The following is an 18,737-nucleotide window of genomic DNA, read 5'->3' on the forward strand; positions in this document are numbered from 1 at the left end:
AAGAGTCTCTTAGATAGACACATGAATGATAGAGAAATGGGGGGCTATGTGGGAGGGAAGGGTTAGATAGATCTTAGAGCAGGATAAAACGTCAGCACAACATTGTGGGCCGAAGGGCCTGTACTGTGCTGTAGCGCTATATGTTCTATTATCACCGTCCAGCATCGGTAGACTTTGCATTCCTGTTTATCACCATCCAGCCCCTGTCACCTCCTTCACCCTCATTCCATCCGTTTTCTTTATCTGCCACCACCTATCGCCCTCCGGCCTCTTGTCTCCCAACTCCACCCCTCTCCTTCTCCCCGACCCGGCTCCATCTGTCTGTCATCCTTCACCAGTCTACCAATCACCCACTGGTCTCTGTCTCACCGCTTCCCCCCTCCTCTTTATCCCAGATATCTTCCCTCTCCATTCTCAGTCCTGATGCAGGGCCTCGACCCGAAACCTTGACAATTCCTCCCCTCCCCCCCCCCCCACAGATGCTCCTCGACCTGCTGAGTTCCCCCAGCAGACTCTTTATTGATCCAAATTCAGTCCCTTGTCCCTGTTTGCCCCACTTTGGCCATTAGTATTATATCTAGCTCCTTCTTGAGTATGTTTAATGACTTGGTCACAACTCCTTTCAGTGGTAGGGGACTCCATTGGTTCACTACTCCCTGGGTGAAGAAATTTCTCCACATCTCCCACCTAAATGGCCTACGCTGCACCTTCAGGCGGTGACACCTCGTTCTGGACATTCTTTGCCCCTGTCATGATAGAACAATGGGGGGCTATGTGGGAGGGAAGGGTTAGATAGATCTTAGAGCAGGATAAAATGTCGGCACAACATTGTGGGCCGAAGGGCCTGTACTGTGCTGTAGTGTTCTATGTTCTATGTCCCCATCTCCTTCAAGGACACGTATGGCAGGATTAATAAGGGGAAGGCATACACAATACCTGACACAGATTTAGGGAGTGTTGAGGAACAGAGGGACCTTGGTGTACAAGCCCAAGGGTCCCTGAAGAAGGCAGCGCAAGGTGGTGAAGGCATATGGGATCCTTGTCTTCCTCAGCTATAAGAGCATGGAGCTTATGGTACAACTTTATAAAACATTGACCACGGGAGTACTGTGTACAGTTCTGGAAGGATACTGATTAAACTGGAGAGGATGTTGCCTGGGATGGAATCATTACAGCGTGGACAAACTATTTGTTTTCGCTAGGAGCTGAGGTGACTGAGGGGGAAGGGGGCGGGGGGGGAGCGACCTGATAGAGGTGTACAAAATTATGAGAGGCATGGTAGATGATAAGGATATTTTCCCTGTAGAAGAAGTGTCAAAAAGTAGAGGACATCGGTTTAGGGTTAGGGGGTAAGAGGTTTGGAGGGGATCTGAGGAAGATTTTTTTTCACCCAGAGGGTAGTTGGAATCTGGAACCTGAGGTTTCTGCCTGAGGGGGTGGCGGAGGCAGAGACCCTCACTACATTTAAGAATTATCTGGGCGAGCAATTAAATTTCCAAAGCATGGAAGACTGCAGACCAAGTGTTGGCAAATGGGATTGGTCAACATGGCAAGATGGGCCAAAGGGCCTGTTTTTGACTGTATGCCCCCATTGTCTCTACTTTATTAACACCTATAGACTGCCCATACCTTCAATCACACCCAAGGACTCTCCACTCTGCCCACTGCTTTGATACCAATGTTCAGTCCCCATGTTCTGGACCTGACCACCAGAGGAAATGGTTTCACTTCATGAACTCTGCCACCTGAACGGAATTTAACCCACGTTGTGCTGGTATCATTCTGATGAGTCTGCACTGCATCCTCCCCAGGGCCTCTGCCTTCTTCCTGAGGAGCAGTGCCCAGAATTAAGTGTCATACAACGGATGTGTCTAACCAGAACTCTATGCAACTGTCATTGTGTTGAGGTGTTTCACATCTCACTCAGTACTGCCTTGAAGCCTCAAACTGTTTTATGTGTTTAAATCTCTGGAGTTCGATTTACTGTGAGGTGGGTTCCAACCAGTAAATCTAATCGGAGATTTAATTAATTATTTTAGTTTTCTTCTTAGATGGTCATGGAGTTATACAGCATGGAAACAGGCCCTTCAGCCAAACTCATCCATGCCGGCCATGTCTTCCTGAGCTAGTCCCATTTTCCCCAAAGGCACTAAATCCATGGATTGATTTTGATGACACCTAATTTTCTATAAACTTGAGCAGTTGAATGGGGAGAGAGTGGGATAATGGGAATAATTTGGGATTGATACAGGGCTATGGGTAGAGAACGGGGCAGTGGGGTCAGTTTGGGATGATTGATACAGGTCTGTACAATGATAGCAGGACAATGGGAAAAATTGGGACAACTGGAGCTTTTGGGGAGAGAGTCAGGCAGTGGGATTAGTTTGGGGACTGATAGGGGTGTGGAGAGAGAGCAGGGCAGTGGGATTAGTTTGGGGATTGATACAGGGGTGTGGAGAGAGAGCGGGGCAGTGGGATTAATTTGGAACTGATACAGGGGTGTGGAGAGAGAGCGGGGCAGTGGGATTAATTTGGAACTGATACAGGGGTGTGGGGAGAGACCAGGGTAGTGATTTAGTTGGAGATTAATACAGGCCAATTGCAGGGGAGGGTGAGGCAGCTTGAGGTTGATACAGAGCAACGGACTCTTCCTGTGCTATATATCTTGGCGGTCCTGTGTTAATGTCTTCCCGCTGCCTTCCTCCACTCATTTACACTTCACACTCCTCTGCTCTAACCTCTTAGCTTCAGATTAACTTGTACGGCAACTCCTGTTTGAATCAGTACCAACGTGTTATAACTTTCACTTTATGGCTGTACAACTTCCCTTCAGACACGTGTGCCAACTTTCACCAGGCAGGCCCAGCTGGGTGTTCCCAACAAGATCCTAACATTGTCCAAAGGGAAAGGGCCACAGAAGCACCGGGAAACCACAAAGGCCTTCAACCAAGGGACCACTCGTCGGCACAGAGAGCAGAATGACTCAGTGTGAAATATGCTCAGCTGCTTCCTTCCCTTTTGGATTGTGAGACAAACCATGGTCTGACGACAAAGTTCCCACCGGCATGATGTTGTCGTCTCCATCAAAGACTGATATTCAGGTTGTAATACTAGCCTGTGCGATGCCCCCGCAGTTGATCTGCCGTCTGGCGCCCACCGTCTTTGCCAGAATGTGTTGGGGCTTTGGGTCCCAGTGATACCACTGCCTTCCAGGATCAATTCAGTTACATCCGGTTCAAGTTTACTGTCACAGGCAGACATACCCAGGGTATGAGTGCCATGAAATGATCTTTTTGCATCAGCAGCACTGTGCGTTACAGACATGACACACATAAATTACGTAAACTTAAATTAACAGAGATTATGCATAATTTACACAACACAATAAATGAAAATAGACATAACGACATTAGTGCAAGTCGAGAGAAATACAGTCCGCGGCGGTGTTAGTGTTTCTCAGGTGGGTTCAAGAACCTGACGGCAGTGGGGAAGAAGCTGTTGTTGAACTGTGAGGTGTGGGGTCTTCAGCCTCCTGTACCTCCTGCCTGATGGCAGCATCGAGAAGAGGCCATGACCTGGACGGTGGGGGTCCCCGATAATGGATGTCGCCTTCCTGAGGCGTCGCCTCTTGTAGACATCCTCGACGGCAGGGAGAGCTGTGCCCGTGGTGGAATGAGGTGGAACTTTTCAGTTTCACCTCAGGCCTTCGCTACCCTACTATAGCAGAGATTCATTGAATCGTACAGCACAGAAGGAGGCCATTCTGCCCACTGTTTCTAGGCCAGATCTTTGAGGTAACTTCCCAAGCAGTGTCACACCAGAGGTTTCTAAATACTTCTCATCCAAGGGATGATTGAATCTGCTTCCATCACATTCCCGATTTCGCATGCATTCCCAGCAGGAGTGACTGATCGGTTATCAATAGTCAAACTCTACAGTGACGGCAGCAGAATCACTTGGCTTCAGATCCAAGCATGGTCCACAGTGCTGGATTCTGTCGGCGAGACGTGAGTGACATCAAGCCAGCATTTGACTGAGCATAGTACCATGCTGACCCCTGGTAAACCAGAGGTCAACGGGCATCAAGAGGGAACCTCTCCAGGGGTCGGAGTCAGACGTCACACAAAGGAAGGTGGAGGTCAGTCATCCCAGTGCCAGGACATCACTGCAGGAGTTCCTCAGGGCAGTGTCCTGGACCCAACCACCTTCAGCTGCTTCATCAGTGACCTTCCTCCCATCGTAAGGTCAGGCATGGGATGGTCGCTGATGACTGCACAGTGTTCAGTTCCATTCACCACTCCTCAGCAAGTCAACTGTGGGCAGCAAGACCTGGATAACATTCAGGCAAGGGCTGATATGAGGCAAGTGAAAGTCCCAAGCAATGGCGATCACTAACAAAAGAGTCTAACCAGCTCCCCTTGACGTTATAAGAAATCTTTATTAGTCACATGTACCTCGAAACACACAGTGAAATGCACCTCTTGCGTAGAGTGTTCTGGAGGCAGCCCGCAAGTGTCGCCACATTTCCAGCGCCAACATATCATGCCCACAACTTCCTAACCCATATGTCTTTGGAATGTGGGAGGAAACCGGAGCACCCGGAGGAAACCCACGCAGACACGGGGAGAACGTACAAACTCCTTACAGACAGTGGTGGGAATTGAACCCGGGTCACTGACGCTGTAATAGCGTTACGCTAACCGCTACACTACCATGCATAATTGGCTTTACTGCATCCCCACCGTCAACACCTTGGGAGTCACCATTGCCGAGTAACTCCACCGGGCTATTTGCCGAAATACTCTGGGTACAGGAGCATGTCAGAGGCTGTTTATCCTCTGGTGAGGTACTTACATCGCACTCTCACCCAATCCTTCCCACCATCTACAAGGCACAAGTTAGGAGTATAACAGAACACTTTCCACGTGTCTGGATGAGTGCAGTTCCAACAACTCTTAAGAAAGTGGACATCATCCAGGATGAAGTGGCCTCCTTGACTGGCATCTCATTCACCACCCGAAACATTCCTTTCCTCAACCGCCTGTGTCTTCAGTGTGAACCGTCTACATTGCCACTACTCGCTCCAACAGCACCTTCCGTACCTGCGACCACTACCACACAGAGGGACTAGCGCAGCAGTCACCACTGTCTGTTGGTTCTCTTCTAGTTGCACACCATCCTAACTTAGAACTAGCTTGCTGTTCCTTCTTCGCCACTGGGTTTAAATCCCTCCTTAACACTTTGGGGGAGCAACTTCAGAAAGAGGGTCAAGAAGGCTGCCACTCTTTCTCAAGGACGACTAATGCTGACAAGATATCTTTATCAGTCGCATGTACATCGAAACACACAGTGAAATGCATCTTTTGCGTAGAGTGTCCTGGGGGGCAGCCCGCAAGTGTCGCCACGCTTCCGGCACCAACACAGCACGCCCACAACTTCCTAACCCGTACGTCTTTGGAATGTGGGAGGAAGCCGGAGCACCCGGAGGAAACCCACGCAGACACGAGGGGAACGTACAAATTCCTTACAGACAGCAGCGGGAATTGAACCCGGGTCTCTAGCGCTGTAATAGCGTTAGGCTAACCACTACACTACCGTGCCTGCCTTTAGGAATAGTAAAGGGAAAGAAATAACTGGTGGGCGTTGTCTATAGGCCACCAAATAGTAACATTACAGTAGCACAGGCAATAAACCAAGAAATAGATGTAGCAGAGGATGCAGAGAGTCTGCAGAGGGATATAGGTACGTAAGTTAAGTGAGTGGGTAAGGGTCTGGCAGATGGAGTGCAATGTTGGTAAATGCAAGGTCATTCACATGGAAGGAGAAATAGATCAGATTATTATTTAAATGGTGAAAGATTACAGCATGCTGTCGTGCAGAGGGACTCGGGAGTGCTCGTGCATGAATCACAAAAGGTTGGTTTGCTGCAACTGTACAGGGTACTGGTGAAGCCGCTCCTAGAGTATTGCGTGCAGTTCTGGTCTCCCTACTTGAGGAAGGATATACTGGCTCTGGAGGTGGTGCAGAGGAGGTCCACCAGGTTGATTCTGGAGATGAGGGGGGTTGGCCTATGAGGAGAGATTGCTAATGGTGCTCAAACTCTGTAATCAAATAAAACAGTACCACCACCAGGCCGTTGCCTGGACTTGGGGGCCCGGGTTATAGGAGAGGTTGTGTCGACTAGGACTTTTTTCCCTGGAACGCAGGAGATTGAGGGGTGACCTGAAAGAGGTGTATAAGATCATGAGGGGCATAGACAGGGTGAAAGCACAGAGCCTTTTTCCCAGGGAGGGGGAGCTAAAAACAAGAGGGCAGAGGTTTAAGATCAGAGGCGAGAGATTGAAAAGGGACATCAGGGGCAGCTTCTTCACACAAAGGGTGGTGCGTATTTGGAACGAGCTGCCAGAAATAGTGGTTGAGGCGGGCACATTAGCAACATTTAAAAACCTTCTGGATAAGTACATCGATAGGTGAGGTTTAGAGGGCTATGGGACAAATGTGGGCAAATGGGACTAGCTCGCTGGACAGCACAGTCAGCATGGATGAGATGGGCCGAAGGGCCTGCTGTGTGACTCTATGACCAGGAGGCTGGGAGGGTAGTACACTTCTTCAAGGCTCCATTAGAGTGGAATAAAGGGATAGGGGGCCAGGTGCTCTCATTTTCACCAAGTGTATTCATAAGACACAGGAGCAGGATAAGGCCATTCAGCCCATCGAGTCTGCTCCGCCATTCGATCGTGGCTGATTTTTTTTTCCCTCTCAACGCCATTCTCCTGCCTCCTCCCCGTAACCTTCAACGGCCTTACTAATCAAGAACCTAATCGTTCCTTCCAAACCAACCCAGGGTACAGGAATCCCGACTTGTAGAACGGGCTTGTTCCTGTGCTATACTGTTCTATAAGAGTTGTCCCTGGGTCTGCTCCCTGTGTCGGTCTGGCAAAGGAGACAGGAAGTTGGAGGTTCTAATAAGATAAGATAAGATTTCTTTATTAGTCACATGTACATCGAAACACACAGTGAAATGCATCTTTTGCGCAGAGTGTTCTGAGGGCAGCCTGCAAGTGTCACCACGCTTCCGGTGCCAACATAGCATGCCCACAACTTCCTAACCTGTACGTCTTTGAAATGTGGGGGGAAACCAGACCACCCGGAGGAAACACACACACTGTGATATAGGAGACCCTTAAACCTATCAGGCCCCAATAGAGCAATCGCATCTATCCCATTCCCCCATCCCCCAATTATCTGTACCCCTCTCACACATTCCCGTCAACTCTCTGATTCTTTTGCCACTTACCTACACCGGGGGTATTTCACAGTCATTGAGATGGGCAGGAAGCAAAAAGGACCCGGGGGAAATCCACTTGGTCCCAGCAGAGACAAACAGACTCCATGCAGAGAGCTTCTGATGTCAGGATCGAAGCCAGGTCACCGGAGTTCAAAGGCTGCCATCCTTCCTCATGTGTGACACCAGTCAGCCAGCGTTGCAACAGAACGGCAGCATTAAGACACTGGATTTCCCAGCCGCCTCCTTCAGCTTCGCCTTTTTCCCCCGCAAGAATAATAAAAGCAGGAGATGATGGAAACACCCGTCAGGTCGGGCAGCGCCTGTGGAAGGAGAAACAGAGCCAAGGTCTCAGGTTGGATGAAGGGTCTTCAACTGTGGTACTGCAGGACCAACTGAGCATCTTTTATTTCTGATTTCCAGCATCTACAGTTAATTTTATTTTACCTTTTTTTCAGAAGCTGAAAATCTCAGAAACAACTCCCCCCCTTATCCCACCCACCCACCCTGAAGAAGGTGGCCATTTAACCTGCAGCACCCATTCTGGTCTTATGAGATAGCTGCCTGATCAGTCCCACTAATTCTCTGCCCTTTCATAGAGTCATAGAGTTATACAGAGTGGAAACAGGCTCTTTGGCCCAACTCGTCCATGCTGACCAAGCTGAGCTAGTCCCACTTGGCACGGTAGTGTAGTGCTTAGCGTAACGCTTTACAGTGCCAGCGACCCGGGTTCAATTCTGGCCGCTGTCTGTATAGAGTTTGTACGTTCTCCCCGTGTCTGCGTGGGTTTCCTCCGGGTGCTCCAGTTTCCTCCCACATTCCAAAGACGTACGGGTTAGGAAGTTGTGGGCATGCTATGCCGGCGTCAGAAGCGTGGCGACACTTGTGGGCTGCCCCCAGAACACTCTACGCAAAAGATGTACTTCACTGTGTGTTTCGATGTACAAGTGACCAATAAAGGTCTGATCTGATCTGATCTAATTTGCCTACATTTAGCCCATATCCTTCCCCCTTTCCTAGCAATCCTATCAAATCTTGATTGTCAGAGGAGCCCCTTTGGATGAGATGTATACAGTAAATGGCAGGACCCTTAACAGCACTGATGCACAGAGGGATCTTGGGGTCCAAGTCCATAGCTCCCTGAAAGTGGCCACGCGGGAGATAGGGTGGTAAAGAAGGTGTATGGCATGCTTGCCTTCATTAGTCAGGGCAGTGAGTATAAGAGTAAGGAAGTTTTGTTGCAGCTGTATAAAACATTGGTTAGGCCACACTCGGAGTATTGTGTGCAGTTCTGGTCGCCCCATTACAGGAAGGATGTGGAGGCTTTGGAGATGTTGAGAAGAGGTTCACCAGGATGCTGCCTGGATTAGAGAGTATGAGCTATAAGGAGAGGTTGGACAAGCTTTCTCTGGGTGTCAGAGGCTGAAGGAAGTTTATAGAATTATGAGGGTTATAGATAGGGTAGAAATTTTCCCAGAGTAGAAATGTCAAGTACTGGAGGATGTGCATTTAAGGTGAGAGGGGGTAAGTTGAAAGAATATGTGTGGGGCAAGTTCTGTACAGGGAGAGTGGTGGGTGCCTGCAATGGGCTGTCGGGGGGTGGCGCACACCAAACGCTGGAGGAACTCAGTGGGTCAGGCAGCATCTATGGAGGGAAACGGACAGTCGACGTTCCGGGTCGAGGCCCTTCATCTGGACTAAAAGTAACCACGGGAGTCAGTGGGTTTGTAAAAGATATCCTGATGAAGGGTCTCAGCCTGAAATGTCGACTGTCCATTTCCCTCCATGGATGCTGCCAGACCTGCTGAGTTCCTCCAGCATTTTGTGTGTTTCTCCAGACTTCCAGCGTCTGTGGTCTCTCCCATGTCTCCGTTTTGCTGCTGGGGTGGCGGTAGAAGCACAGGCGAAGGTGGCATTTAAGAAGGTTTTGGATAAGCACATGATCATGTGGGGAATGGAGGGATATGGATCATGTGCAGGCAGAAGAGATTTGGTTGAATTTGGCATCATGTCCAGCACAGCCATGGTGGGCTGAAGAGCCTGTTCCTGTGCTGTACTGTTCCGTGTTCTACATTTGAAAGGGTGAACCTCTTCTAATCTTCAGTGAGTGTAGACCCAACCTTTCTTCAGAGCCATAGATCGAGTGGACAGTCAGAGACTTTTTCCCAGGGCAACAATGGCTAACACGAAGGGACATAATTTTAAGGTGACTGGAGGAAGATATAAGGGGGATGTCAGGGGTAAGTTTTTTACACAGAGAGCGGTGGGTGCGTGGAACGCACTGCCTGCAGAGGTTGTGAGGGCAGATATATTAGGGACATTTAAGAGACTCTTAGATAGCACATGAATGATAGAGAAATGGGGGGCTATGTGGGAGGGAAGGATTAGATTAGACCTTAGAGTAGGATAAAATGTCGGCACAACATTGTGGGCCGAAGGGCCTGTACTGTGCTGTAGTGTTCTATGTTCCATAAACCTGTCAGCCCACTGCTAAGGGTACAGGTGATCTGGACATTATCTCACGACTGTTTGTGGGAGCTAGCTGTGTGTGCAGCTTGCTATACTTCCTGCATTTCTTCACAGAAATACCCCCAGTGCTCGGTAAAAGGCTCGGCAGCTCCTGAGGGCAGGGTGCATAAGTGCAATACTTCCTCTCTCTGTCAGATGACCCTTTGCAAAGTTGAACCGGCTTCCTGCACTCCTCCGGGTGTTAAATTCCAGACCGGAATACAAAGTGTTAAATTTTTTTTAAAAATGATGCATTTCTTGAAGGGCAACATCTGGTGAAACTTTTATTTAACTTCCAGGATTTTACTGGATTACACAAGAATTTTTATTATTGGTCAACTTTAAATGCTACACGTGGGTGGCAGTGGAGGGCATTGCAAAACACGAGGAAGGGAGAGTGTGTAGAGCTGGGGGCGGGTCATCGGGACTTTCCTAACCATGTGATTTCCTGCAACCAGTCCAATATTTTCCTCTCAGTTGCCGGGGGTAGGGCTTACAATAAAATGAAAGTGATGCCGGCAATAAAGGGCGACTCGGCAGTCAGTCTGGTTCTTTGCAGCAAGAGTTCAAGCGGTGCAGTGTTAGTGGTCCTGCAGAGATCAGCACCTGCTTCCCCTCTCTCTGCACACTGTGTGCCCACCTCGGAGGTTTTATGAAGTTTAGCAACTTTCCTTTGCCCTGTAGTATGGCTGCCACGGTTGGGGACTTCTCCCCTGAATTTGAAACGGACGACTCCAGCCAGAATTCTGAAAAGGTAATGCACTCCCTTTTGTTTCTTGACCTGCAAGGTGACAGAAGCGAGTGGCCACAGGATAGGCAGATGGGGCTCAGCTGGGTGCCACTGTGACTCTGATGGAAGTCATGGGTATTGGGCCCGGTACAGAGAGTAGATGCCCAAATTCTGGCGTGACCCCTCCAGCGCACTGCTGTGAGGGGGTGAATGCAAGGTTGGAGTGTCAATACCGCACGCAAGGAGGGAGGAACCGAGGGAGTGCTGCACTGTTGGGAGGTGCAGACCCGTGGGAGTGTGATGGTGTCAGAGGAACAGTGTTGAGGGAGCACTGCAAGGCTGAGGGAGTGTGATGGTGTCAGAGGAAGAGGGTTGAAGGAGTGCTGCACTGTCGGAGGAGCAAGTCCGAGGGAGTGCCATGGGGTTGCAGGCACAGCGATGAGGGAGCACTGCACCATCAGAGGTGAGGGGCAGCACAATGTCAGTGGGATTGACATTCAGGTAAAACCTCTGTCCCCTGGGATGGATGCAAAAGATCCAACAACCATTATTTCTTGGGCTGTTAATACCACTTAAGGAAGTCCACTTGGAGAGAAAAAGAAATGGTTTGAAGTTGCACAGGAGGTGGGGAGGGATGGATGGGACGGGAGGGGAATATCTGTAATAGGGTGAGGCCAGGTCTGCTGCAGGGATAAGTTGTAGCGGTCACCTGGACGATGAGTTAACGGGGGCAGCTAGTGTGAGAATGTAAACAAAGCGGTGGGACGTGCCCAACAGATGATGGCGAGAGGACCGAGCTGATATCTCACATAGATGACCTGCAGCGGAAATGGCCAGTTCTGAAATAGGCAGAGTTGTCTGAAGTCATAGAATTTGCTTCACCTGGAAGGACTTGTTGCATCCCCAGATGGTGGGAAGAGAAGAGGGTGAAGGTTAAGTGTTGCCTCTCCTGCGGTTGGTGGGGGAGTGCCTTAAGGAGGAGTTGGGAGTAGATCTGGGATCTGTGAAGGGAATGGTCCCTTTGCAATACTGAAGCAAGGTGGAATGGTTGCTCTGGTGGTGAAACCTTGCTGAAGCTGACAGGAATTGCAAGGAGTGATCCTTCCAGGTGAAGTCACGGTTCAGTTGCACTTCAGCCAATCTGGTGTGCTGCAGTCGGTGCTCGCAGTCCGGGGACTCTGCACTGGACAAACCAAACGCAGAGAGGTGGATGCTTTGCAGAGCACTTGCATCCTGTCTGCAGGGTCACTCGTGATCTCCCTGTTGCCTGCCACTTTAACTCTCCATCTCACTCCCACTCTGACCCGTCCGTGGCCTCCTACACTGTTACAAGACCCAATACAGGTTAGAGGGTCAGCATGTCTGGGCACACTGCAGTGCTCCAGGTCCAATATCAATATCCAGTTAACTCCCTTTCTCTGTCTGTAATTGACTATTCCTGCTGTAAGCCATCAGTCTGAGAGATTGGCTCAGTTTATCTCTGTATGTGCACAGCCATGCCTGCTCTGCAATTTGTAATACTTCACACTGCATTATTTGTACTCTAACCCTCTAGTTGCCTCATTAACTCATCAATGTACAACTTATCCCCACAGCAACCCTAGCCTCACCCGATCACAGACATTGCTTTTGCCTATCCATCCTTCCCGCACCTTCTCTATAACTTAAAACTCATTTTTCTCTCTTTCCCAGTTCCAACTCTTTTTCTTTCCACAGATCCTGTGTGTTTCTGACTCTTTCTGTTTTATTTCAGATTTCCAGCATCTGCAGGTTTTTTACATTTTCAGTGGCTGTATTTATTATCCCGCTGTGTGCACTGTTTGCCTTCATAGTAGGGCAGTTCGTGTTATGCAGCGTGCTTTGGGGAGTCTGGAAGGTGTGACAGGCATTGTAGATCTAGCTAAATTCTAGTTATCGCTTAATATGATGCATGGAAGTGTACGAGTGGGGCTCCGGTCCAGTCTAATTACCAACAGCCAGTTAGTTGACAAAGCTGGAATTAACGCCACACTATGGTGATGCAAGGTGTATTTTTTTGGGGGGGGGGGAAGCGGAGGGGCAGAGTGTACCATGGCTCTGATCCTATGCATTTGTCCCCTGTCTGCAGGATTACGAGGGTTATGACAAAAAGCTAAGACGAAGAGAAAAGAATCGGATTGCCGCGCAGAAAAGTCGGCAGAAGCAGACCCAGCGAGCAGACATTTTACACCAGGTAGAGACGGGTGGTTTGTTGGGTGCAGGGCGGGAGGGACCTTCACGGGGGGGAGTCTGTCGGCAGTGGTTGCCAGTCCCCAGCTTTGCATCTGTCCCAGCTTTGCGTCCTCCTCCAGCGTCTTACTGGCCTGCTGGAGGCCATTTGGTCTGTTGGATCTGTGCTAGCTCATTGATAGACTTGTCGAATTAGCCCAAACCCCAGCTCGTCCCACTGCGATGAAAAGGTTGCAGTAGCGCAGTGTTGGCTCGGTGCAACAAAGATCTGCAAGCAGCAGGGTTAAGCTCACTATCTCTCTCTCTCTCTTTTTCTTGCAAACCAGAAGCTGCTGAGCAATGAGCACTAACCTCTGCCTGGCTTCCTCACGTGGCCTTCATGGCCTGTACTTGGGGTTGCGCATGAGTTGGTTTAACTTGCAGTGTGATTTGTTGCTCGGAGCTGTGACTGCCGGTGTGTGGGGAGTCCCGACTCTGATCAGAATGCCTCAGAACAACTGCCTTTCCTGTTTTGATTCTGAGGGTGAGACAACGTGGTGGGGGCAGCTCCCATGTTCCTCAGCCTCCCCTGATTACCCCCGTCTCTCAGGTGCCACAATGTGCAGCCAGGCTTCTATCCCACTGTTACCAGACTCTTGAACAGACCTCACACATGTTAAGGGATGAACTCTTGATCTCCCAGTATACCTCCTCATTTCCCTTGCACTTGGTCTACCTGCACTGCACTTTCTCTGTAACACTATATTCTGCATTCTGTGTTTTCCTTTTAACTACCTCGATGTACTTGTGTATGGAATGATCTCTCCGGATGGCACGCAAAGCAAAAGCTTTTCACTGTATCTTGGTACATGTGACAATAATATACCAAGATGCAGCAGAGTCTTATCCTCGGGGTGAGACGGTTTTATCCCTGGTTGTTGTGTTCTGTGGAAGGAAAACGTTCCCTGTGGCCAACCTGCAGAAAGCAAGGTCAGGTTCACTCGGCCAGGAAGCCCTCCTGAATATCCCACCCACTGTGCCTCAGGATCTCTGCAATAAGATGGCCAGTTAGACAAAGACCTGGGTGGCAACAGGACATCCACGTTGCCTTGGAGAGAGGGAACCTTAGAGAATAGCGTGGTTTATAAGACCATGAGGGGCATATAAGGTGAACAGCCAAGTCTTTTCCCCAGGGTAAGGGAATACAAAACCGGAGAGCATAGGTTTAAAGTGAGAGGGGAAAGGTTTAAAGGGGACCTGAGGGGCAACTTTTTCACACAGAGGGTGGTGGGTGTGTGGAACAAGCGGGCAGAGAAAGTAGTTGAGACGCATACAATAACAACGTCTTTGTAAAAAAAATTGGACAGGTACATGGATAGGAAAGGTTTAGAGGGATATGGGCCAGACACAGGCATCTCGGCCAGCATGGACGAGTTGGGCCAAAGGGCCTGTTTCCATGCTGTATAACTCTGACTCTGAGGTTTGTGCATCTGTAGTCAGGTAGAGCTGTGGTATGAGAGTGTCGGAGGCTGAGGGGTGACCTGATAGAAGTTTATGCAATCTATGAGAGGCATAGATAGACGGTCAGAGTTTTTTTTTCCCCAGAGTAGTATTGTCTAATACTGGAGGGCATAGGCTTAAGGTGAGAGGGGGAAAGTTTAAAGGAGTAAGTTATTTTTATACAGAGTGGTGGGTGTTGCCAGGCGTGGTGGAGGAAGCAGACATGATAGCGGTGTTTAGACAGACACATGAACATGGAGGGATACAGATCATTAGTTTAATTTGGCATCATGGCCAGCACAGATATGATGGGCTGAAGGGCCTGTTACTGCGCTGTTTTCTGAACTGAGAGCGCCAGCCATTCCGTGAACACCCCGACCTCCAAGGGCCGAACCGACCAGAGCCGAGGGAGGCTCTGGCATCTGATGGGTGGAGTTTAAGCTGGGTCATTTAGTGCAAGAGCTTTGGTAGATAAGGAGCAGCAGGAGAACAGCCTGCAACCTGCTCCCAGGCATCAAGACTTGAAAGTGTTGTGGGGCTCGTGCCAATGCCCCCCACCCCGGGTGCAGCGATAGAGGCGGGGGATGGAGACGTGAGTGAAGACCACCTCCCCGCTGATTGAACCCTGTCCTTCCTCCCGCAGGAGTACGAGCAGCTGGAAAGGGAGAACGCCTCCCTGAGGAAGGAGATCCAGACCCTGAAGGACGAGCTGAAGCAGTGGACGCAGGTGGTGCAGCAGCATGAGCCGCACTGCGTGGTGCTGCCTGCCACCAGCTCCACTCTGGCCAGCAAGCCGCCAGTCGACCTAACAGACTTCCTCCCCAACAACTGGCGGGACACGGAGCTGCTGAAGTTCTAATGCTGCCGGACGCAGAGGGGCAGGGGGTTGATCACTGCGTACATCCAACGGGGCCCAGTTCGGGAGCAGACGGACGTCAGCCGACCCAGGCCACACATCTCCCTCGGGCCTCTGTTTTGGGATCAAGTTTGACACTGCTGAAGCTGAGATGCCCAAGACTGAAGGAATTTGGATCTCAGGAGGTTCCATAGAGCTTTACAACTGACGACCTACAGTCAGGGTCAAAAGCCTACAGTGAGGGAGCACAGCTGCTCAGAGTCCCAATTGCTGTAAACCCAGGGTGTTGGTCAATAACATTCCCAGAGCTCTTTGGTGACATCCTGTGGCAGAAGGAGCTGGTTACATCTGTGCCTGTGAAGCAAAAGGGGGATAATGCGAGAATTTTGTGTGTGTGGTGTATACAGAAAGAGCAGCAAGAGTTTGCCTTGCCACTAACTTTAGTGAATGAAGGGAGTTAAGCACCAGTAAGTGATTGGTACCTTTTCCGGGGGGGGGGGGGGGGGGGGGGGTGTGGATTGGCCATCCTGAGAGGGTTAAAACTTGGGTACATTCACTGCATTCGAATCTGCATCTTCAATATCGCCTGCATTTTTTCTTTCTTCCCGAAAACCTTTCTCAGTTCTGCATTACTGAATGCTGGGTGAGTACAACTGCTGACCTACCTTGTGTGATTAGTGCAGCACACATAGAGCTCAAATTCAACTTCCCCAGGACAAGTCACGTAGGATCTTGACACGTAGAACCAGGCTAGGAATGGGAGCACAATGGTGAAATTTTTCGACTGGTTAGCCAGAGCCATGTTCAAATTCTGCCACAGCAGCTGGAAAACTTGCATTCATTTAATGAAATATTTCTGGAATGGCAACTGGATTGTCTGAGGAAACCCATCTGGTCCATTAATGCCCTTTAAGGATGCTAAGTTTGCTTCCCTCTCCTTCAAGGACCTCACCTGGTCTGGCCTACCTGTAAGTCTTACCTGCCCCCTTAGTCCAGGGGCAATTATGAATGGATAATAAAAGTTGCCATTGCCAGTGATATCTTGAATGAACAAAGAAATATATGTCCAAAACCATCCTGAACTTTCTTCTCCATACCTCTGAAAATTAAGGCTGTGTGTTAGTTGGAGGGACCAAGGTGGGCAGATGGTCTTAGGATCTCATCAAATGGGAGAACAGGCCCAAGGTGATTTAATATTAGCACTCCAGGTCTGAGGGATGTCGGCACCAGCAATCTGTGGAGAAGCGGCGGTTACTCAGAATGTGTTGATAGTGTGGAACACACTGCCTGTACAGTTGGTCAGGACTTGGATGGGCACAGGAGGGACAATAATTTGCAGGGCTGTGGGAAAGAGCAGGTAAATGTGGCTGATGATCTCGCTCTATAAGGAGCCAGCACAGATTTAATGGGCCAAATGTATCCCCACTGTCCTGTGATGATTCTCTGACCCTTAACGCAGTTGGCTGATTCATGAGTCTGTTTGACCCTCAGGAACCACCAGCGAGGACGACTGCAACCAAATATCCTGTGGGAATTCCCACCTATTTCCACTGTACCCGTTGTAGGAAAGTTGTGTGGGCGGAGGGTGATTTCCCAGAGCCCAAGGGTGTGAGAGGCTTCAGTTGTGCAGGGAGACGGGGAAAAGCTGTGGCTGGTCTCTGCGGAGCAGCGACGATTAAGACACAAGTTAGTGGAGATGCTCAGAGCTTGGGTTTTGACCAAGAGGGTGAGGAGAATCCGTTTGACATGCAGAATGGTTGGGGAACCAACGGACTCAGACTTAACTGGTACAGACCAAAGAGAATTGTTTCAACAGAAAGTTGTGGTGATCTGGAATCCACTGCTTAAAAGAGAATTGGATGAATACTCAAACAAAATTATTACAGAGCTGTGGGAAAAGTGGGAGTACTGAAAAGAGCCAGAATAAATTCAATGGGCTGAAGGACATCCTGTAAATTATGCGATGCTTTAATGCTGAAGGGAATGTAAGAGTTTGAATGTGTTAATTTCTGAAGCTTATAAGAGTTTTGTCCTGCAGAGAGCTGTTCTTTTGCTTAGATGTAGCACATAGTAGAGAGGAACAGGCTGGAGTTTACCCAGAGGAAGAGCTGAGGGATCTTGCAGCATTAATGGAACAAATTTTCACAGAGACATTATACACTAAAGAGCAGTAGGCTCTACCCTGTCCTTTATCTCTGTCTAACGTAGACCTGCATTTTGTAAAGTTAATGTATCAATTGTAAAAATACAATCTTTTTATGGATTTATTCTGTATATTAAAATGTATAAAAATTCAGACTGTGTTAATTCTTTGCCTAGGGCAGGAGTGCATGTGGGAGGGTGGGGGGAGAAGTATGAAATATAATGAACTGCATTGCAGAAGGAGGGTATATTTCCAAAAAGAGTACAAGAACAGGAACCTGAGGGTCTACCTTTTCACCCAGAGGGTGGTCTGTATATGGAATGAGCTGTCAAAGTTGAGTTTACTGTCATTTTCATAAGTACATGTGTGCACAGGTGCAATGAAAAACTTACTTGCAGCAGCATCACAGGCACATAGCATTGTATAAGCTGCATTCACAAGAGAAAAATAAATTAAACAAATAAAACAATACTTCCAAGAAAGAACACAATTAGAACAAAAAAAGTCAATTTTAGTGCAAAGTGGTTGTAGTATTGCTAAACTTTATTGGTTAGGGTTCTGCCAGATGGTCCAAGAACTAAAAGGTTGAAGGGAAGTCGCTGTTCCTGAACCCGGTGGTGTGGGGCTTCAGGCCAGAGGAAGTGGTTGAGGCAGGTATATTAACAGTTTTTAAAAGGAGCTTGAGCCAAATGCAGGAAAATAGGAACATGCAAGAGACAACAGATGCAGGAATTTGGAGCAACACACAAAAAACCAGATGAAGGGTCTCGACCCAAAATGTCAACTGTCCATTTCCTTCCATGGATGCTGCCTGACCTGCTGTGTTCCTCCAGGTTTTTTGTGTATTGTGGGCAATTAGGACTAACTTAGATGGTCAGCATCGAACAGTTGGGCTGATGGGCCTGCTGAATGACTCCATAACAGATCTATATTTTAAATTTTATTTACAGCATGGTAACAGGCCCTTCCGGCCCAACGAGTCCGCGCCACCCATTTTAAACCCCCAAATTAACCTACCTGTACGTCTTTAGAATGTGGGAGGAAACCGGAGCACCCGGCGGAAACCCACGCAGACACGGGGAGAACGTACAAACTCCTTACAGACAGCGACGGGAATCGAACCCCGATCGCCGGCGCTGTAATAGCGTCGCGCTAACCGCTACGCTACTGTGCCGCCCCTATCTTGTATCTCGGGAGTACAAGTGCATAGATCACTGAAAGTTGGGAAAGTGCTTTAGAAACATACAGGATCATGGGCTTTATAAATTAAGGCATAAAGTACAAAAGCAAGGATGTTATGATGAACCTTAAAGTGCATCTGGAGTACTGTGTTCAGTCCTGGGCACCACAGTTGTAGAAAAGGTGTAAAGGCTTTGGAGAGGGTGCAGAAGAGATTGACCAGAATGATTCCAGGGTCTGGATACGAGAGAAGCTGAGGTTATTCTGCTGGGAACACTGGAGGGTGTGAAGGGATCTGAAAGAGGCATTTAAAATCATGAATAGTACAGGCAGAGTAGAGACAGAGAAA

The 18,737-nt window shown here is 49.0% G+C and overlaps 1 protein-coding gene across 1 annotated transcript; it reads left to right on the forward strand.

Moving 5' to 3' along the window:
• Positions 1 to 10,278: 10,278 nt before the first annotated feature.
• LOC127587043 (basic leucine zipper transcriptional factor ATF-like 3) lies at positions 10,279 to 17,362 on the forward strand. Its single transcript, XM_052045191.1, has 3 exons — positions 10,279 to 10,547; positions 12,631 to 12,735; positions 14,854 to 17,362. The coding sequence occupies exons 1-3, from the start codon at positions 10,446 to 10,448 to the stop codon at positions 15,067 to 15,069; spliced, it is 423 nt and encodes a 140-aa protein (XP_051901151.1). The 5' UTR covers positions 10,279 to 10,445; the 3' UTR covers positions 15,070 to 17,362.
• The last annotated feature ends 1,375 nt before the right edge of the window (positions 17,363 to 18,737 follow it).

The sequence above is a fragment of the Pristis pectinata genome, chromosome 38 (genome assembly GCF_009764475.1).
Source record: "Pristis pectinata isolate sPriPec2 chromosome 38, sPriPec2.1.pri, whole genome shotgun sequence".
Taxonomy (NCBI): domain Eukaryota; kingdom Metazoa; phylum Chordata; class Chondrichthyes; order Rhinopristiformes; family Pristidae; genus Pristis; species Pristis pectinata.